Source organism: Tachyglossus aculeatus, chromosome 10 (genome assembly GCF_015852505.1).
Source record: "Tachyglossus aculeatus isolate mTacAcu1 chromosome 10, mTacAcu1.pri, whole genome shotgun sequence".
In the NCBI taxonomy this organism is placed as follows: Eukaryota; Metazoa; Chordata; class Mammalia; order Monotremata; family Tachyglossidae; genus Tachyglossus; species Tachyglossus aculeatus.
In genome coordinates this window covers 43,458,763-43,481,253 of record NC_052075.1, presented here as the reverse complement: position 1 = coordinate 43,481,253, position 22,491 = coordinate 43,458,763, and the positions used below count along the sequence as shown (strand labels likewise).

The following is a 22,491-nucleotide window of genomic DNA, read 5'->3' as shown; positions in this document are numbered from 1 at the left end:
AACAAAACAAGTAACAGGACTTCTGCATTTTGATGATGGGATCATTTACAGGGGCTAAACGAGGAAACTCATGGAATGCGAGAGGTACTTTTGCCCTTCAGAAGAAAGGCACCTTGGAAATTCAAGGTGAGGACTATCATTACAAGGTTGTGCCGGGGAATAAAATGGATCATTGCCTCTCACGACAATCCCCCTGACCCTGCATTGATTCTCTCTCCAGAGCCTGCTTAGTGAACAGATCAAATAAAGCTTCCTGCAATGGGCACTATGGCTGACCAGGACTCTGTAAAAATAAATTGGGCTCTGGCCCTGTCACCATTTTTCAGTAGCAAAGGTTTCTGACTTGATCCAGAAAGGGTAAGGTTCAAATAGCCCCACAGGCACTCCACCTCCTCCTCCCCTCCGAAGTCATCTGTTTGAACAAACTTTCCAGCTCCAAAAGGGATTATTTCTCCCTCTTGGTGAATAGTGGGGAGGTGGCTCGCGACTCCAGAGGGAGTTCAAGCGAGTTTCCTATGGAAAAGTACTGGATGCTAGGGAAAGCTGGGGAGGGGGGGGAGGAGGCAATATTTAAATACAGAAGTTCAAGGAAGCTTGGTGCTGAGCCCCTTCTACATAAGAGGAGGCATTTCACTTCCTGGGAGGAACCAGGGTTGCTGGGGGGGAGAAGAGCGCGCCCACCAAGCCCTCATCAGCAGCGCTTCCTGAACAAGACTAAGAAAACCCTCCCCTGTGAGTATGGCTCAAAGGCAGCCTGCTAACAGAAGTCCTCCACTGACTGACCCAGACTTGACTAACTGTGGGTTGCCAGCTTGCAGTGCCAATTTTCTTGGCGACAGTGCTCTGCTTTCCACCCTCCCGGCCTATTTTCTCCCAGGGAACTGGAGACGTGAGTACAGGTGGTTGTTATCTAGGGCCTCGGACCACCAGGGCAGAGTGGGCAAGTGTTTTGCAGGTGCCCCGGTGCTCTTGTCTGCTAATAGAGGGATGCTCTTGCTGGGCTTTGGCCCTAGCACAGGGGATGGGAGGATTATGGATGGCAGTTCTACTAGAACCGAGGAGAGGCCACAAAAAGTGGTCAACACCTTTTGGGCCGGACTGTTGTGGCCTGGTCTCTGCCCAGCACGAGCAGAGTTCGGTGGAACCAAGGTTCCCTCGGGAGAAGCTTGAAAATTAAATCCTACCCAGCGGGAAGGGCAGCCCCTCCCAGCCCCACAGCACTTATGTACATATCTGTAATCTACTTATCTATATTAATGTCTGTCTCCCCACCTCTAGACTGTGAGCTTATTGTGGGCAGGGAACTTGTCTGTTTATTGTTGTATTGTACTCTCCCAAGCGCACAGTACAGTACTCTGCACACAATAAGTGCTCAATAAATATGACTGACTGACTGAATGAAAGGTTGGGAGGTATGACACTAATGCATTTGGGCAGTGGTTCTGCACCTGTGTAGTGGATCCATGTGGACCCAAGAGGACTGCTGAGCAGGTGTGAAAACATCAATGCCCAAGCTACCTGGTCAGAATTCATTCTCTCCCTTCTCCCTCCACCCTCTAAGTCCAACCCTTAACAAGAGCTGAAGGGAGCCAGAAAGGCCTCTAGAACCGAGCCCAACTCAAACCCAATCAGGCCTCACCCTTAGGGCAAGAACCCACAGAGTGGATGAGCCCAGCAGTAATCCCCGCTCCATATTTTCCTCTCTAGTTTTGGAACCCTTGGGGGGAAGTATGTGACTTCAAATACCTCCAATATAGGATTGTGTGAGGTGGGCAGGGGAAACCCAACTTTCACTAAAACTACTCCTACTCCAAGGGTTTTGAAATTACGGCCGGGCAACTGAAAAACCTCAGGAATTCTGCCCTTACCAATTACAGCCCGAAGCCCTGGGTGTGTAACCTCACAATAGGGAACCTGGGTGGGAAGTAATGCTAGTCTGTGCACCATAAAAGTTAACTCAGATTCCTCAGGCTGGCTAAGGGGTGTTATATGTAGGTCTCTTGTGCCTTGTGTTATGCGCAAGTTTTTCTGCTGAGATTCTCCAGGATCAACAAAGGTGGGACCACTGGGTGGTAAATGCTAAACCTCTCCCCGGCCTTCCCCATTGTTGTCAAATTCAGTAAAGTGGATTACCCTTCTCCCAAAGCAATAACCTGAACTTCAAGGTGAAGTGAAATGTGGAGGCAAAGGTTTTGGGGTGGATAATCGAGGGGTTGGGAGATTGCGGGAGAGAGGGAAGAGAAGGGATCTTGGACAGCTTAAGGTGGCTCCTTTCTCTCTCCCTGGCTGAAGAAAGTGTGTCTGGGTCACCCATCCCACCAGCGTCCTCTTAAAAAAGGGCAGGGGAAGAGCATTCACTGTCGTGTGTTTTAAGTTGGAAGAAAGCATCTGCTAAGTTAAAAATATCTGAGTTCCTTCATCACACAATATTGTCTAATGCTGTACAGTTTCCTTTCGATTCCCCTCCACAAGTACTTTGGCACCTCTACTCCCCCAGATCCCGGAAGGGTTGGGTACTCTATCCACCCAGGGGAGTGCCCACAAACCCTTTAAAGGTCACTTCTCCAGAATCTGATTCCCCAAAACTTAATCTTGCCCTTGAACAAAAGCCTCCATCAAATCTCCAAAGGGCGGTTTCCTGATAGCGGCACATAAAGCCCAGTAAATGGGGTTAAAGTCCGGCAAGGGCTTATCTTTAGAGAGACTGTTGGAGGTGGAATGGTGAGATCTGTCCCTTTCAGCAATTGTAGTTTCTGGGAAATTTTTATTGATCCCAAGCTTCTATGGTAATGGAGGTCTAGGAGTCCACTGTAATCTCCTGCAGGAAGTAGAGGGGGGCTGTTATTGCTCTACCTATTGTGAGGATTTTCACCGCTCCAGAACAACCACTTGATTTAGACTGGGACTGCATTGCCCTCCTTCAAATGTTCCAAAGCCCAGGACAAGATTCCCCAAAAAGATTCTGGGCAGGAGGCGGCATTGGAAAGAACTGGACACTCTTGCTGACTGAGCGCATAAAAGCAGTAGGGACAGGATGGAGAAAAGGTGCTGGCTGGGCCTTCACTTTCAATCTCATCCCTCCCGAAGATTCTGTTTTGAGGCCAGCAGGGCCTGGAACCCTGCGAAAGATCCAGAATTGGTCCCTAAACTAGATTGTTTAGGCCATTTCATGTACCTTGCCAAACATCTCCCGGCTCTGACGCTGGAAAACAGATGAAAAACTTTTCTGCTTGTAAAGAAATTTGGTGGGCCAATGCATTTCGAGGGGACCATTTTTGCAAGACTGAGTTAACCCCTTCAAGTTCTTTAGAAAATAAAAGTACTATTTATAGGACATGGTTTGGCCTTCACCCCAACCCAGCTGGATCCTTCAACCCCATCCTGAGTGAGAAAAATAACAAACAGATTCAGTTGCAGAGGCCAGCGGAAAATAAAATGCCTTCAAGCTTTCACATTACTGATCTGATTTTTGCCCTCCCAACAATCCTAGGGTGTTAGCCAAAGGCAGGTATATAAATCCTCACTAGATTATAAACTCCATGAAGGCAGGGATCATGCCTACCGATTCTACTGTACTCCTCCAAGCACTTAATACAGACCTCTATGCACACTAAGCGCTCAATAAATACCACCGACTGACTCAAAGGGACTGAGGCCTAGAAAGGCTAAATGATTTGCCCAACGTCACCCAGTAAGCCAGGGGCTGAAGGCCCCTGACTCCTAGAGTCCCAGACAGCTCTTTGACTAGCAGACTCTCAAATGCCCGATCCTGGCACCCCATGCAACGCCGTGCCCCACCTTTGAAAAGAAAACCACTTCAGTTGGCCAGCACGACCCCCCACTCCAGCTCTCTGGCTTGAGGTTAGAAAAGGCTTCCCATGCTACTAATCCTGGAAGGGACTGGGGGTGGGGAGGAGGGGAGGAAGTGGTGGTGGGGGGCGGGCAGCACTCACCCCTGGCAGGCAGGGACGGTTTTCATACTAGTACCTCAAGGAGCAGGGAGAAAAGAAAAGCAATCAATGGACTCACCATCCATTCAGGCATGTGGAAAGCAGAGGTGCCCGTGTCACCACTCCACTTCTCCATGGTGCAGGCTGGGGTAGTTTAAGAGTATCCGGGTGCAGCAGGGGAAGTGGGTTGGGAGGAAGGTATGCTCGGCCCAGCCCCAGGAGCGGCTGGACACCTTGTTATTCAAGCTGCTACAGTTAGGGTCAGGCTGAACCCCCTTCAGACAAAGGCCTCCTCCTATTCAAATCGGGCCTGGAGGTCAAAGAGCCCCAGTCAGAGGGACGTCCCTGAAACGGATGGGGGCAATGCCTCCCGCTTCTGCTTCCAATCTGGGACCGGATGCAGGATTCCTAGCCCGGGCTCTGTCCTTTAGCAGGGCACTGCCCACCGCCCCCCGGCCACTCTCCCCAGCTCCTCCCGGGCTGCTTTTCTGCTGCAACACAATGCAAAATTGCCAGACGCCTGCCTCCTTTTCTCTGTGTGTGGTGCTTGTCGCTTCCCCCCCGCCCCCTCGGGGACACGTCACTGGAAGTGCTGATACCGAGATCAATAAGGAGCAAGGTCAAGGAGGAGCTCCCACTTCCCAGGGGCCGCTCGGTTCGGCTCGGAACGGCAGACGGGAGCTGGAGCGTCAACGGAAGGCAGCGGTGCCCCCACCGGCTCGCGCGAGGGGCTTGGAACCAAACTCTGGCATCGTGGAAGTTAACTTCTGATTGCAGGGTTTGGGGAGGCAGCCAGAGAAGCTTTGCTGCAAGAAAAATCGGATTTAATAAGCTTTCCAGGGAGAGGGAGCAAATCCTTGGGCCTTGCCTCCCTCTGCTGGCTGCCTGCCTATCCCGGCGGGGCACACGGGCCTCCTGGCACTGACACGGAAGCTTCTCAGCGGGCGAGAAGCCTCCAAAAGCTGGGCGGCCAGACAGGAGTCCAGTGAGAGCTGATAGAGAAGCACAGGGCTCAGTGGGGATCCCCAATCTGGCTGGTGTTCCCTCTCAGTGATTACAGAGATCATCCAACACTGGCAGTGCCACGTTTCTGAGCGCGTTGGCATTAGGGTGGAGCAGCGTGGCAATAGGGTTCTGGACGTGAATGCCCCACTGGGGCCCACGCACCAAGCCCTCTCTCCAACGAAGAGGTTTCATCCTAAGGAGGTGACGCAAATAAAGTCGACCTACTGGGTAGAGCATAGGCTTGGGAGTCAGGAGGACCTGGGTTCTAATTGTGGCTCTGCCACTTATCTGTGTGACCTTGGACAAGTCGGTTCACTTCTCTGTGCCTCAGTTTCCTCACCTGTAGAATGAGGATTAAGGCTGTGAGAGCCATGTGGGACATGGACTGTGTCCAACCTGATTAGCTTGTACCTACCCCAGTGCTCTGTATAGTGACTGGCACACAGTAAGTGCTTAGAGAAGCAGCGTGGCTCAGTGGATAAGAGCCCGGGCTTTGGAGTCAGAGGTCATGGGTTCAAATCCTGGCTCTGCCAATTGTCAGCTGTGTGACTTTGGGCAAGTCACTTCACTGCTCTGTGCCTCAGTTCCCTCATCTGTAAAATGGGGATTAAGACTGTGAGCCCCCCGTGGGGCATCCTGATCACCTTGTATCACCCCAGCGCTTAGGGCAGTGCTTTGCACATAGTAAGTGCTTAACAAATACTACGCAGCAGCGTGGCTCAGCGGAAAGAGCGCGGGCTTGGGAGTCAGAGGCTATGGGTTCAAATCCCGCCTCCCCCACATGTCTGCTGTGTGACCTTGGGCAAGTCACTTCACTTCTCTGTGCCTCAGTTCCCTCATCTGTAAAATGGGGATTAAGACTGTAAACCCCACATGGGACAACCTCATCTCCTTGTATTCCCCCCAGTGCTTAGAACAGTGCTTTGCACACAGTAAGCGCTTAACAAATACCAACATTATTATTATTAAATACATACATATATATATATAGATCAGGGCCTCAGCCGCCTGGTCAGGATTCATCCTCTCTCACTCTCTCTACCCCTGCCTCAAATAACTCTTAACAAGAGGGTTTATAAACATCAGAAAGGCATCCCAACGCAATCGCAGTCAGGTTTTCCTTTAGCCCAGCCTACCTCATCCCCAGGCTCAGAACCACCAGGCTGGCTGAGTCCAAGAAGGGCTCATTAGCTAGCACTTAACATTTATTTTATTTTCCCATGTGGAACTCTTTGGGGACCTCTCCGACTCCCAGGGACTGGGACTTCAATAGAGGAATGTGTGAACTGGATAGGGGAAAACCGACTTTCACTAAAACTTCAAAACCAAAGTAATACCACCGAGCGACACTTACATGCCAAACTGAGGCCGAAAGCAGCACTTCCAAAGCTATGTCAGAGTTAAATACTATTCCCTAGGTAAAAGCAACACCATACGGCCTCTTCAGCAAGAACTGGATGGGGGGACTTGAACCATGGGGGGACTACACCCCAACTGGACATCACAACAGAAGACCGGGGAACAGGAACCCGAGAGAGAAAAGTCTCTTAGAGGGAGGGAGAGGACTTTGTAGCAGGTTAAACCACGGCCACTGTGGGCTGGGGTGACAGTGGCCTAGATTTGGTTGGCAGTATGGTCACAATGAAGATGGAGATTTGCAAATTGGGAGGGTGGTGGGTGGGTGGGTGGAAGAGGGAAAATCTGCTCTCCACCATACACTTTTTCCACTTTTCCCTGCTTGCCTCTGAGGTGAAGGGTATGGCCTAGCAGAAAGAACATTCATTCATTCAATCATATTTATTGAGCGCTTACTGTGTGCAAAGCACTGTACTAAGCACTTGGGAAGTACAAGTTGGCAACATATAGAGTAATAAATACATACAAACATATATAACATATATACAGGTGCTGTGGGGAAGGGAAGGAGGTAAGGCGGGGCGGGAATGGAGAGGGGGAGGAGGGGAGAGGAAGGAGGGGGCTCAGTATGGGAAGACCTCCTGGAGGAGGTGAGCTCTCAGTAGGGCCTTGAAGGGAGGAAGAGAGCTAGCTTACATGCAAAACCCCATCATAAAATGAACGGAGGACTGCTAGCAGAGGACTAGGGTGAGCTCCCAGAGCTGGGGGCCTGGCAACCCATCCGCAAGAACACAAGCCTGGGAGTAACAGGACGAGGGTTCTAATCCTGGCTCTGCCACTTGCCTGCCAGGTGACCTCAGGCAAGTCAATTTAGAACAGTGCTTGGCACACAGTAAGCACTTAACAGATACCATCATCATCAATTAACTTCTCTGTGTCTCACTCGGGTCTCTCATCTGTAAAATGGGGATTCGAAATCTGTTCTCCCTCCCTCTCAGACTGTGAGCCTTGAGTGGGACAGGGACAGTGTTTGATCTGACACAGTCAGTGGTATTAGTTAAGTGCTTACTATGTGCCAAGCAATATACTAAGCGCGGGGATAGATACAAGGTAATCAAGTCCCACAGGGACTCATGGTCTAATTAGGAGGAAGAATGGGTACTGAATCCACATTTCACAGACTCAGGAATTTAAGTACAGCAAAGTTAAGTGACTTGCCCAAGGACACACAGTGGGTATGTGGTGGAGTTGGGATTCATTCAATACGACTGAATGAATGAATGAATGCAATACCAGGCTTTTTCCATTAGGCCACATTGCTCATTTTCTCTAACCCGGTGCTTAGTACAGTGCTTGGTACGTAGTAAATGCTTAACAAATACCATTATTAAGAACCAAGGAGCACCCTGACATAGAAAGAGGTTCTTGGGTCCCACCTGAGACTGTCACAATGACACTTTCTGCTTCAACAAATGTCTCTCAGATGCTGCAAACCTGATGTCTGCAGCCTCCCTGAGGGCTTGCCAAAGGAACTCATCAGTAAGATCATCAGTAGCATTTATGAGTGCTACAGGCAGCACACTATACTCAGAGTTTGGGACAGCATAAGACAATTAAATGAAATGATCTCAGCTCCCATTGAGTTTGCAGTAGGGGGGTGGGGTGGTGAGAGACAGACACTTAAATTACTGATGGGGGAGTAACAGGGTATATTAGATATGGGGGCACGACTTGAGGAGATTAAAGATTACTCAGTGAAATCAGAAAGGTCAAAGCCCAAAATGAGCTCCCATGAGCAAATACATTACAGGCATGAGAAAGGTAGGTGAAAAGATGAGTCGAACGAATTATGGTCCGGGGGTGGCAGGGAGTGGGAATCTAACAGGGCTCTTGAAAGAGGCAATTCCTATTTTACATTTACCTTTACAAATTAGCAGGTGAAAGACAGTCCCCCCCTAATTATCTTCTTTATCTGCCCCCAAATGCTGGTGCAAGCGTTCCCAGAGACCCCAAAATTCTTCTCTTCCTCTGAGTTCACGCTGAGATCTGAGAGACGGAAAGGTAGTAGTGCAAGAAGTTTTGCCAGATAGCTGCCAGGCAGGACCCAGGCGAAACTAAACTAGTGACATTTCCTGTTTGCGAAGAGCCAAAGACCCATTGGCAGTCACAAATGCCCGAGGAAAGTTTACGGTGGCTGTTGTTGACATCGATACCATCACAATGTGGGTGAAACATGTCAAAGGTGCCGGGGGGAAACAGAGCCAATGTGGCTGGGCCTACACACTCTGCCTCCCATTTGGCAACTCTGTCTGGGTGACGGCTTCTTGGCTCCGACAATAGGGCTTTGGTGGCTGGGACTGGGAGCTAGAAGACGTATTACTCCGTTAACCAATCGATCAATACTTTTTATTGACTGACTACTGGTAGCTGAGCAGTGAACTAAGCCCTTCGGGGAGTACAACTGAGTAACAGCAGATGCCTCCTGCTCTCAAGGAGTTTACAGTTTAGTGGGGGGATGCTGGCAGATACAAGGTATTCAGAAAGAGTTGGAGGAGAAATAAACAATACTAAGCTGCTGACAGGAAGGATTTGGAAGGATTGATAGACAAATAAGAGCAAGTAAATGTAAGTAAAGAAAGTGCTAAGAGTCTGTGAGCAATATAAGCAGCACTCTACACACAGTAGGGGTGAAGTAGATGCTACTGATTAAGGAAAGAGCCTCCAAAAACAATGACTAGGAGCCAATCTGCCTACAATCAAAGCCTAATAATGCATATTTAGTGATTTGTGTCTGCTGGCTTGTCTCCCTGTTAGACTGAAAGCTCCTCAAGAGTAGGATTTGCACGGCTTTTGTCTGTGTATGTTCTCAACGTGTCTAGAAAGTGCTCTTAGTGTGATCAGAATTTTATAAATGCTGTTAATGATGGTGACCGATGATGATGAAGGTGGCACAATTACAGTCCCGACATTTGCTAGAAATGGGGCAGGCTATCTAGTGCCCCATGTGTGTGCCCAGCCTGGCATGAGCTGGGCCTGCCCTTTCCCAGAACCCAAGCCAGTTTCCGGGATTTTAAAGTTCTTGGAGCGACCCTGGGGATGGGGCCTCAGGGAACCCGCTCAAGGCTCAGGCCAATCTTGGAGAGCTGGGCCTGTTGAGGGCCCCAAGACAGAGAAAAGGAGACAGAAGCACAATATTTACCTACCCTGGCATCTTCATCATTTGGGGTTGCCAGGTCTTTACCGGACATAATCATGATCCAAATGATCAAGACAGATGGAACGAACAGAATGGGATTCGATTAGGATCAATGCAAGATACCATACTGAAGTAGGATTGAAGAACTCCCCAAATTCAAGAAGATAAAGGATGGGTGGGGAGAGGCTGTGGACAGGGAATGTGTCTTTGTTACACTGCTCCTTATAGGCAGGGAATGTGACTGTTTATTGTTGTATTGCAATAATAATAATGGTATTTGTTAAGTGCTTACTATGTACCAAGCACTGTTCTAAGCACTGGGGGAGATACAAGGTAATCACATTATCCCACGTGGGGTTCACAGTCTTAATCCTCAATTTACAGATGAGCTGAGGCACAGAGAACTGAAGGCTTGTGAAGTGAAGTCAAGGCCCAAGGTCACACAGCAGACAAGTGGCGGAGCTGGGATTAGAACCCACAACCTCTGATTCCCAAGCCCGTGCTCTTTCCACTAAGCTATGCTGCTTCTCTTCCAAGCACTTAGTAGAGTGCTCTGCACACATTAAGTGCTCAATAAATACGACTGAATGAATGAATGCTGCTTTCTCCCAAGTGCTTAGTACACTGCTCTCGCCACAGTAAGCGCTCAATAAATACTACTGAATGAATGGATGGAAGGAACAGACATCATTGCAGTACCATACGGAAAAGTGGCTAATCAGACTCTGGGATGCAGATGGAGCGCTGAGGATTCATTCATTCAATCGCATTTATTGAGCACTTACTGTGTGCAGAGCACTGTACTAAGCACTTGAGAAGTACAAGTTGGGAACATATAGAGACGGTCCCTACCCAAAAGCGGGCTCACAGTCTAGAAGGGGGAGACAGGCAACAAAACAAAACATATTAACAAAATAAAATAAATAGAATAAATATGTACAAATAAAATAGAGTAATAAATATGTACAAACATATATACATATATACAGGTGCTGTGGGGAGGGGAAGGAGGTAAGGCAGGGGGGATGGGGAGGGTAAGGAGGGGGAGATGAAGGAGGGGGCTCAATCTGGGAAGGCCTCCTAGAGGAGGTGAGCTCTCAGTAGGGCTTTGAAGGGAGGAAGAGAGCCAGCTTGGTGGATGTGCGGAGGGAGGGCATTCCAGGCCAGGGGGAAGACGTGGGCCGGGGGTCAATGGTGGGACAGGCGAGAACGAGGCACACTGAGGAGATTAGCAGCACAGGAGCGGAGGGTGCGGGCTGGGCTGGAGAAGGAGAGAAGGGAGGTGAGGTAGGAGGGGGCGAGGGGATGGACAGCCTTGAAGTCCAGGGTGAGGAGTTTTTGCCTGATGTGCAGATTGATTGGTAGACACTGGAGATTTTTGATGAGGGGAGTAACATGCCCGAGTGTTTCTGCACAAAGACGATCCGGGCAACAGCGTGAAGTATGGACTGAAGTGGGGAGAGACAGGAGGATGGGAGATTGGAGAGAAGGCTGATGCAGTGATCCAGTCGAGATAGGATGAGAGATTGAACGAGCAGGGTAGCGGTTTGGACGGAGAGGAAAGGGCGGATCTTGGCAGTATTGCGGAGGTGAGACCGGCAGGTTTTGGTGACGGACTGGATGTGAGGGGTGAACGAGAGAGCGGAGTCAAGGATGCCTGACTTGGTGGAGAAAAACAACTGCCCATCGTGCTTGCTTAAGGAGGATGTAAATCTTCCTTAAAGAAGGCTAAAGAGATCTTTTAGACTGTGAGCCCACTGTTGGGTAGGGACTGTCTCTAAATGTTGCCAACTTGTACTTCCCAAGTGCTTAGTACAGTGCTCTGCACACAGTAAGTGCTCAATAAATACGATTGATTGATTGATTGATCTATCTCTGGGCAAGAACTGACAGACTAAATGCACCTGCACTCTGGCATCAGGAAGGCCTGGAGTCCCTTCTGGTATGGCTTTCCCAAGACTGTGTCCAACCTGTTACCCCAAGCATAGCACAGTGTAAACACTTAACAAGAACCGTAATTATTACGATTACAGAGAAGCACTGTGGCCTAGTGGATAGACCATGGGCCTGGGAATCTGAAGGACCTGGGTTCTAATCCCAGCTCTGTCATTTGTCAGTAGTGTGGCCTTGGGCAAATCACTTAACTTCTCTGGGGCTCAGCTACTTCACCTGTAAAATGGGGATTAAGACTGTGAGCCCCATGTAGGACAGAGACTGCATCCAAACCAATTTGCTTTTATCCACCCCAGCACTTTGGTGCTTGGCAAATAGTAAGTACTTAACTATCACAATTATTATTATTATTATCGGCGGGACCAGCTTCCTGTGTGGGATATGATAATAATGGCATTTATTAACTGCTTACTATGCGCAAAGCACTGCACTGGGGAGGTTACAAGGTGATCAGGTTGTCCCATGGGGGACTCACAGTCTTAATCCCCATTTTACAGACGAGGTAACTGAGGCACAGTGAAGTGAGTTGCCCAAAGTCACACAGCTGACAATTGGAGGAGCTGGGATCTGAACCCATAACTTCTGGCTCCAATCAATCAATCAATCAATCGTATTTATTGAGCACTTACTATGTGCAGAGCACTGTACTAAGCGCTTACAAAGCCCGTGCTCTTTCCACTGAGCCACGCTGCTTCTCTATGGGGGATATGGGGGAATTCTGCTGCTTCCCTGATCTAAAACTCCTTCCTTCTTAGTCTACTGGGCGGTTGAACTTTCCAGCTAGGATTTTTAAGGTCATACCCACATCCCGTAAGATCCCTAAAACTCGGGAATTTTACCTGACTAGATTTTTCAAAGCAGTGTCCAGTGAGGCTGCTTTTAAATAGGCTGTCTCGCTCTCAACTATAAAAGGTCATTTTTAAGAATTTTAAATTTTAAAAATGCCAAAATATGGACTTGTCCCCCATTTACCCCCCCAACACCCTTCTGTGCCCTGAGTTGTCGTGAGCTGTAGGGTGATCAAGGACTCCTCCCACACACATAAGGACACCTAAGGGGGTGAGGGGGTGGGGGGAGGAGAAAAAGAAGAGGTCCCAAGAGCTTATCTGGGGGAGAAACAGAAGTTAGGCTGGAAAAGCTTTAAATCAAAGTGCAGCAGAGGCAAGTACTCTGCCATAGCCAAGCAAGTCCACCGGTAATTGCCACACCCCTCCACACCACCGAAAGCCACTGCTCCTCACATGCTCTGTGCCCACCAGTGTTGTATAGTGTTTTTAATGTTTTATAGTTTCATCACTCCTTACTTGCCTGTCTCCAGTCCTGGCTCTTCTCTTCATATTTTGAGACTGACAGCCCGTGACCATATCTATTTTTTCAATTGCATTTATCAAGCGCTTACTATATGCAAAGCACTCTTCTAAGCGCTGGGTAGATTACAAGGTGATCAGGTTGTCCCACGGGGGGCTCACAGTCTTAATCCCCATTTTACAAATGAGGTAACTGAGGCCCAGAGAAGTGAAGTGACTTGCCCAAAGTCACACAGCTGACAATTGGCGGAGCCAGGATTTGAACCCATGACCTCTGACTCTAAAGCCCACGCTCTTTCCACTGAGCCACGCTGCTTCTCTGTTTCCCACCGTTGTATATTTACCAACATTTAGTATGATGCTTTGCACAAAGCAATCGCTGCAGAGAAGCAGCGTGGCTCAGTGGAAAGAGCACGGGCTTTGGAGTCAGAGGTCATGAGTTCGAATTCCAGCTCTGCCACGTCTGCTGTGTGACCTTAGGCAAGTCACTTAACTTCTCATCTGTAAAATGGGGATGAAGACTGTGAGCCCCACGTGGGACAACTTGATCACCTTGTATCCCTCCCCAGCACTTAGAACAGTGCTTTGCACATAGTAAGCTTAACAAATGCCATTATTACTATTATCATTATTATTATTATTATTATTACTGCTACTAAATAACTGAAGCCTCACTGCAGCAGGATCCCTGTGGTTTTTCTGCTTCTATCTAAAACTACTCCAGCTTTAGGAAACAGTTGGGTGGAGAAAGCAGCACACGATAGGGATGGAGCCAGAAAGGCATTCATTCATTTATTCAATCGTATTTATTGAGCGCTTACTCTGTGCAGAGCACTATACTAAGCACTTGGGAAGTACAAATCGGCAACACCTAGAGACGGTCCCTACCCAACAACGGGCTCACAGTCTAGAAGGGGAAGACAGACAACAAAAACAAAAAACAAAAACTGTAGTCTTCTCTAGCTCCACATCCCAAGTTGCACAGCACTGGATAATAATAATAACAATAACGGTATTTGTTAAGCATTTACTATCATCATCATCAATCGCATTTATTGAGCGCTTACTGTGTGCAGAGCACTGTACTAAGTGCTTGGGAAGTACAAGTTGGCAACACATAGAGACAGTCCCTACCCAACAGTGGGCTCACAGTCTAAAAGGGGGAGACTATGTGCCAAGTACTATGTGCCAAGTACTGTTCTAAGCGCTGGGGCAGATACAAGATAATCAGGTTGTCCCACGTGGGGCTCACAGTCTTAATCCCCATTTGACAGATGAGGGAACTGAGGCACAGAGAACATACGTGTCTTGCCCAAGGTCACCCAGTTGGCAAGTGGTGGAGCCGGGATTAGAACCCACGACCTCTGACTCCCAAACCCGGGCTCTTTCCAATAAGCCATGCTGCTTCTCTTAAGCTCTTGGGATGGCCTCCCAAGAGTTGGGGCTGGACACCCCAGCTCCAGGGACACATTCCCCCTTCTCTCATCATCATCATCAATCGTATTTATTGAGCGCTTACTATGTGCAGAGCACTGGACTAAGCGCTTGGGAAGTACAATTTGGCAACATCTAGAGACAGTCCCTCCCCAACAGTGGGCTCACAGTCGAAAAGGGGGAGACAGAGAACAAAACCAAACATACTAACAAAATAAAATAAATAGAATAGATACGTACAAATAAAATAGAGTAATAAATACGTACAAACATATATCCATATATACAGGTGCTGTGGGGAAGGGAAGGAGGTAAGATGGGGGGATGGAGAGGGGGACGAGGGGGAGAGGAAGGAAGGGGCTCAGTCTGGGAAGGCCTCCTGGAGGAGGTGAGCTCTCAGCAGGGCCTTGAAGGGAGGAAGAGAGCTAGCTGGGCGGATGGGCACAGGGAGGGCACCCCACACCCCACTGGAAACTTGCTTGCGTTAAAGGACTCTTGCAGGTTCAAGAGCAAATTAGCTGTGATTTCCAAGTCAAGAGCAGCCTGGGGGCCAAGAATGGCAAGAAATCGACTTCTCTGAGATAACTCCGAGTCAGTTTAGCTCCACCTCCAACACCCCCCTTCCCATCCCCGGGGTAGGGGTGCTGCAGTGAGTCTGTGGGCGGGTTCTGCCACTGAGCTCACCCTCCCTGCAGCAACGTCGACGCTGCAGCGTTCACAGGAGTCAAGACTTGCCTCTAGAAGCTAAGCAAGCAGGTCTGACTCAATAAATGCCACACACAGAGCACATGTGCATGCAGGGATGGCGGGGGGGCACGGTCTTTCTGAGGGGGGCGGCTCTCCGAGACTGCCTTTTTCACTGCCAGGTGACCACCCTGACAACTTTCTGCTTCCTCAAAATTAGTTCATTCAATCGCATTTATTGAGCTCTTACTGTGTGCGGGGCCCTGTACTAAGCGCTTGGAACGTACAATTCAGCAATAGAGGCAATCCCTGCCCACAACGGGCTTACAGTCTAGAGGGGTGGAGACGGAAGGCAAAACAAGTAAACGGGCATCGATATAAATGAACAGAATTATAAATATATGCAGATATACATAAGTGCTTGGGTATGGGGAGGGAGCAAAGGGAGCGAAGCAAGGTGACACGACTTTACCAGCTCTGTTGCTTGGAACGTACAATTCAGCAATAGAGGCAATCCCTGCCCACAACGGGCTTACAGTCTAGAGGGGTGGAGACGGAAGGCAAAACAAGTAAACGGGCATCGATATAAATGAACAGAATTATAAATACGTGCAGATATACATAAGTGCTTTGGTATGGGGAGGGAGCAAAGGGAGCGAAGCAAGGTGACACGACTTTACCAGCTCTGTTGCTTGGAACGTACAATTCAGCAATAGAGGCAATCCCTGCCCACAACGGGCTTACAGTCTAGAGGGGTGGAGACGGAAGGCAAAACAAGTAAACAGGCATCGATATAAATGAACAGAATTATAAATACGTGCAGATATACATAAGTGCTTTGGTATGGGGAGGGAGCAAAGGGAGCGAAGCAAGGTGACACGACTTTACCAGCTCTGTTGCTTGGAACGTGCAATTCAGCAATAGAGGCAATCCCTGCCCACAACGGGCTTACAGTCTAGAGGGGTGGAGACGGAAGGCAAAACAAGTAAACGGGCATCGATATAAATGAACAGAATTATAAATATATGCAGATATACATGAGTGCTTGGGTATGGGGAGGGAGCAAAGGGAGCGAAGCAAGGTGACACGACTTTACCAGCTCTGTTGCTTGGAACGTGCAATTCAGCAATAGAGGCAATCCCTGCCCACAACGGGCTTACAGTCTAGAGGGGTGGAGACGGAAGGCAAAACAAGTAAACGGGCATCGATATAAATGAACAGAATTATAAATATATGCAGATATACATAAGTGCTTTGGTATGGGGAGGGAGCAAAGGGAGCGAAGCAAGGTGACACGACTTTACCAGCTCTGTTGCTTGGAACGTGCAATTCAGCAATAGAGGCAATCCCTGCCCACAACGGGCTTACAGTCTAGAGGGGTGGAGACGGAAGGCAAAACAAGTAAACGGGCATCGATATAAATGAACAGAATTATAAATATATGCAGATATACATAAGTGCTTTGGTATGGGGAGGGAGCAAAGGGAGCGAAGCAAGGTGACACGACTTTACCAGCTCTGTTGCTTGGAACGTGCAATTCAGCAATAGAGGCAATCCCTGCCCACAACGGGCTTACAGTCTAGAGGGGTGGAGACGGAAGGCAAAACAAGTAAACAGGCATCGATATAAATTAACAGAATTATAAATATATGCAAATATACATAAGTGCTTTGGTATGGGGGGGGAAGCAAAGGGAGCGAATCAAGGTGACACGACTTTACCAACTCTGTTGCATTGTATTCTCCCAAGAGCTTAGTGCAGTGCTCTACACAGTAATAATAATAATAATAATGATGGCATTTGTTAAGCGCTTACTATGTGCAAAGCACTATTCCAAGCGCTGGCACTCAACAGATATGACTGATTAAACCACCCCGAGCAAAGAGCCAGAAGGTGCCAGGAGTTATCGGGAGAGATCCATTCCAGTTGGGATCTGAAGCAAATCCCAGCTTTCGGTCACCCCGAAGAAGCCCAGGAAGGCCATGGGTTCTAAGTGACCCTCTTCCGCAGGAGATTCATTCATTCATTCAACCGTACTTACTGAGCACTTACTGTGTGCAGAGCACTGTACTAAGCACTCGGGAAGTCCAAGTTGGCAACAAATAGAGACGGTCCCTACCCAACAACGGGCTCACAGTCTAGAAGGGGGAAGACAGACAACAAAACAAAACATGTGGACAGGTATCAAGTCGTCAGAACAAATAGAATTAAAGCTAGATGCACATCATTAACAAAATAAATAGAATAGTAAATCTGTACAAATAAAATAGAGTAATAAATCTGTACAAACATATATACAGGTGCTGTGGGGAGGGGAAGGAGGAGAGGAAAAAGGGGGCTCAGTCTGGGAAGGCCTCTTGGAGGAGGTGAGCTCTCAGTAGGGCTTTGAAGGGAGAAAGAGGGCTAACGGCAGATGTGTGGAGGGAGGGTATTCCAGGCCAGGGGGAGGACGTGGGCTGGGGGTCGACGGCGGGACATAAAGACTAGCTAATTCCAACAGAGTCTAGCCTATGGGACATGGGGTTCCAGTGTAAGTGACCAGCACTACTATCCCTGAAAGACATGTAAGGTTGTGGAGGGAAGTGCTGAAGGGTCCCAATTTACTTGTTAAACCTGTTCAGAGGGGAGAAGGTGAGTCCCTTTCCAATCCCCTACTCTGCTCCCGCTCCCCAGGGGCACAAGCCCACACACGCTCTGCTGACACACGCCTGCTGAACGGCACTACCACAGCTCTAGGGAAGGGAGGGAAAAACTGGCTCTCACTTCTGAGCAGTCGAGAAAACTTCGGCCGAGGGGCCTGGCAGAGATGCCTGCCTCACTGCCAGAGATAAAAGTCGGCTGCACAGCTGGGAACAGCCAAACCGTCCCCTGACTCCTTCACTTATAGAACCATAGCCCTCTTCTGCGATTACTGGAAACTTCTCAGGAGAAAAAACTTGGTAAATTGGTAAATTGATGGGATGGGATTTGAGAAGCAGCATGGCTCAGTAGAAAGAGCACGGGCTTTGGAGTCAGACGTCATGGGTTCAAATCCCGGCTTGGCCAACTGTCAGCTGTGTGACTTTGGGCAAGTCACTTAAGTTCTCTGTGCCTGTTACCTCATCTGGAAAATGGGATTAAGGCTGTGAGCCCCCCCAAGGGACAACCTCATCATCATCATCATCATCATCAATCGTATTTATTGAGCACTTACTATGTTCAGAGCACTGTACTAAGCACTTGGGAAGTACAAATTGGCAACATATAGAGACAGTCCCTACCCAACAGTGGGCTCACAGTCTAAAAGGGGGAGACAGAGAACAAAACCAAACATACTAACAAAAGAAAATAAATAGAATAGATATGTACAAGTAAAATAAATAGAGTAATAAATATGTACAAACGTATATACATATATACAGGTGCTGTGGGGTAGGGAAGGAGGTAAGATGGGGGGGATGGAGAGGGGGACGAGGGGGAGAGGAAGGAAGGGGCTCAGTCTGGGAAGGCCTCCTGGAGGAGGTGAGCTCTCAGTAGGGCCTTGAAGGGAGGAAGAGAGCTAGCTTGGCGGATGGGCAGAGGGAGGGCATTCCAGGCCCGGGGGATGATGTGGGCCGGGGGTCGATGGCGGGACAGGCGAGAACGAGGTACGGTGAGGAGATTAGCGGCGGAAGAGCGGAGGGTGCGGGTTGGGCTGTAGAAGGAGAGAAGGGAGGTGAGGTAGGAGGGGGCGAGGTGATGGACAGCCTTGAAGCCCAGGGTGAGGAGTTTCTGCCTGATGCGCAGATTGATTGGTAGCCACTGGAGATTTTTGAGGAGGGGAGTAATACGCCCAGAGCGTTTCTGGACAAAGATAATCCGGGCAGCAGCATGAAGTATGGATCTGATCACCTGATCACCTTGTAACCTCCCCAGCGCTTAGAACGGTGCTTTGCACATAGTAAGCGCTTAATAAATGCTATTATTATTATTATTTCTTGGGGCAGGGGGTGTAATGTTGCCTAGGCGACCGCAAAACAGGCTGTGTTTGCTACAAGGGGACACTAGAGGGCGTTGTAATCCAAGCAAAGGCGGCCAATAACTCCGTTAATTCTGGTTCAATCTGGTGCCTGCCAGAAAAAAAGAAAAATTAAGTGGGCCCTTCTGGGAAACTGACTTAAATAATACGGCACTGCCAACCCCAAAGCTGCAATCGGCACAGTGGCTGGCTACAGACGGCTACCTGGGTTTCTGCTTGACTGACAGGAAATGAAATTAAACACTCTTGAAGAGGTGCTAACTACTGTGGTCCCAAGGTACCTTATGGGGGTAAATCAAACAGGCCTTCAGTGTTACCGGGAGAACAAGGCAACTGCCTCCATTCAGCACTTCCCCACCCCTTCCTTCTTTTCATCTGCGAGGCTTGTGTGCCTGCATTCGCGTGCTTGGCAAAATGCCCTAAAATGAGGCACCTGTGATTCAGCAAACTCAAGTTCCTGCTGCCCCTTGGGCTGTCCAGAGCTAATAATAATAATAATAATAACGGCATTTATTAAGCGTTTACTATGTGCAAAGCACTGTTCTAAGCGCTGGGGAGGTTACAAGGTGATCAGGTGTCCCACGTGAGGCTCACAGTCTTAATCCCCATTTTCCAGACGAGGCAACTGAGGCACAGAGAAGTGAAGGGACTTCCCCAAAGTCACACGGCTGACAATTGGTGGAGCCGGGGTTTGAACCCATGACCTCTGACTCCAAAGCCCGGGCTCTTTTCCACTAAGCCACGCTGCTCCTAATGAGGGGGTGTCTCCCTAGAACACCGCTGGCAGGAGGGCTGTGACCCCTGAAAGTCTGAGAAACCCTGAACTGCAAGGCCTGGGATGGGGGAAGAGCACACACAGGCTCCTGAAAGAGCTGAAAGGCGAGGGCTGTGCTCCTGGGGAAAGGGGCTGACCATTCTTGGACGCTCCAGGCAGGGAGCTCGATTCTCGGTAGGAAAAGCTGTGAAGGTGAGTCCCGTTCCACTCCCGCAGCCCGACTCTGCTCCTGCTCCCCAGGAAAACAAGCCCACAAGGGCTTAGGATTCAGCAGGATCCATGGGGTCTGGTCCAGGGAAGATACTTGGGCCGCTAGGGCAAATGAGCTTCAATCAGAGGAGCTGAGAAGGGGACTCGAGATGAACAGATTAGCAAACTGAGGAGACTAAGGTTTTAAACTTTAGCCAGAAACCAAATAAGAACTCTTTGTCAATCCTCTACATCCTCAGTCACAGAGATCGTTAAGGCCTTATGTTGTAGAAATCAGAGGTCAGGAGCAGAGCAGATATGGTGGGGAAAAAGCAATGAAATATGGAAGGGAGAAAAGAGAATATACCCATACCCATCACTTGGGAAAACATTCTTCAGTCCAGCCCTACATTGATACAGACAGTACTTCTTGGGATAAGGACTGGCAACTCAACTCAATTTTTCCCCTTGATCTAATCATCCCACACACTGTTGGGAAGATAAACACTTCTACAATCCTGAGCAGTTTGGAACCACCTCACTACTCATTAACAGCTCTGGGGAATGAAGAAGTACTCACAGTAGACATTCATTTCATACAACCGGCCTATCCCAACAACAGTCAGCTTTTTCTGGGAACATTCCATAGAGTAGAAAAAAAAATCAAGTAAGGGAGTACAGACAAGTAAAAGAGCAAACTGAATAAGCTTCCTGATAGAAGGTTCATACACGTCAGATCTGAGACAGATTCGCAGGTCCAAGATGGTGAGGGATTCACCAGATCAAAGGAAACCCGGTAAAAAAACCAAAAGGGATCGAGAACTTCCAGGAGGGAATTGCAGTACAGAGGAAATAGTTCTGCCCGCCTTTGGGCACTTGCTCCCTGGGCTACTGGGACTACGATTCCCAGTAGCCTGCAGGGCCAAAGCATGTCTGTAATAATTAATCAATCAATCAATTAATTAATTAATCAATAGTGCCTCCCAAAAGGGGCCCCAGAACTACTTTTGACTTGGCCTGGGCTTATTTCCAGTCTGTCTCTACTGAAATGCCACAGTCTGGTGTCGGTGACAGGCCCCAAATTTCTCGCCTACGAACGGCTACGCCTCCTGGTTTCCTATAGGTCAGGAGCACCCACCACCCTTCTCTAGTCCTTCACACTTGCCTGTAAGAAATCTTGAATGTGAGGATGGATCCCCCTGGAGATGTACAGTTTAACAGATTGCAGTCACACTGCTGGGGCTGAAGAAAGCACAGTACCATATGAAGATAGAGGGATATGGGGGAAGGAGGTCAGGGATGGGGTGCACACCATACCAATAGGAAACAGCGTGGCTCAGGGGAAAGAGCCCGGGCTTGGGAGTCAGAGGGCGTGGGTTCTAATCCCGGCTCCGCCACTTAGCTGTGTGACTTTGGGCAAGTCACTTAACTTCTCTGTGCCTGTGACCTCATCTGGAAAATGGGAATTAAGACTGTGAGCCCCACATGGGACACCCTGAGAACCTTGTAGCTACCCCAGCGCTTAGAACAGTGCTTGGCACATAGCAAGTGCTCAACAAATACCATCATTATTATTATTATTATTATTAATTAGGGGCAGTTTATGAGGGATTACATAATTAAAAGAGGGGATACGGCTGGAAGAAAGGTTGGGGGACGGCATCTGAGGCGGGGGGGGGCGGCAGGAGGGATTTCATCAGTCAGTCTTGAAACCAATTCTAAGACAGCTCTCCAGGCAGGTTTGGCAGTGGCCTGCTGGTGGAATAAGGCCAAGGCAAGGAGAGTCCAAAAAAGAAAATGACGAGCTTAGCCAACGGCTCTTAAAAGGGAGTGCTGAGAATTGGGCTGCTCTGCAGCTGTACTGAAAGGCCCAAGTGAGTACCCGGTAATTCACAAAAGGGCCTGCCCTCCCAGGAGATGGGAAACAGGCGATTGTAAGGAGCCGGAAGATGCTGGGGAGGGAGGGAGGGAGGAAGGATGTCTATCTAAACCACCAGAATCAGGAGAGCTGTAAATTCTCCCCCAGACTTCACGCTGAACATCCTATCAGCTGCCAAATGGGAATTTCCAGCAAAATACACGACCAAGCAACTTGCCTGGGTTGGGAAAAGAATTGTCAGGGAGAGACTGCTTTTGTATCGATACCACCAACTTAACAGAAGAAAGTGCATGTTTAGGCTGAACTATGGAATGAGATTAGGTCTCTTGTTTACATTCACTTTGAAGTACTGATCTTCATTTTTCCAGTTCAGTCAGGAAGAGCTGGTTCAGTCTAGATGGCGTGATCCTAATCGATGTAAAACTGCAGGTTTCCAGTTTCCCTCCTCCGGAAGTAAGGTAGGGAAATGTACCATAATCCTTATTAAATGTTAGTCTTCACTTGGGAAAGCGATGGCAGGCATTATTATATCCTGGAGGGGATACCGAGCTCTCTGGGCCTGTCAGGGACAGCAGGGACCATCCCTTGGTTTAAGAAAGTCCGACGGCTAAGATATAAATGAAAGGTGACTCGAATGTGCTTAGGCCTGGATGTGCGTATGGGATGATGATGATAGTAACAACAACTTGTGTGTGGGTACACACAAACGTCCACCCACCCACTGACCCTCCAGTCTCCTCCCTGAGATCCAGGCTCAGAATGCTCT

General features: G+C 48.8%; 1 protein-coding gene across 1 annotated transcript in view; it reads right to left on the bottom strand.

Annotated features, from left to right (window-relative positions):
- The window catches only part of AHCYL2 (adenosylhomocysteinase like 2), a 38,421-nt gene extending 34,289 nt beyond the window's left edge, over nt 1-4,132 (bottom strand). Inside the window, exon 1 of the mRNA XM_038752846.1 lies at nt 4,030-4,132. Within this exon, the coding sequence (XP_038608774.1) occupies nt 4,030-4,086 (57 nt within the window). The 5' untranslated portion in view covers nt 4,087-4,132. The remainder of the gene's footprint in view (nt 1-4,029) is intronic.
- Between the last annotated feature and the right edge of the window lie 18,359 nt (nt 4,133-22,491).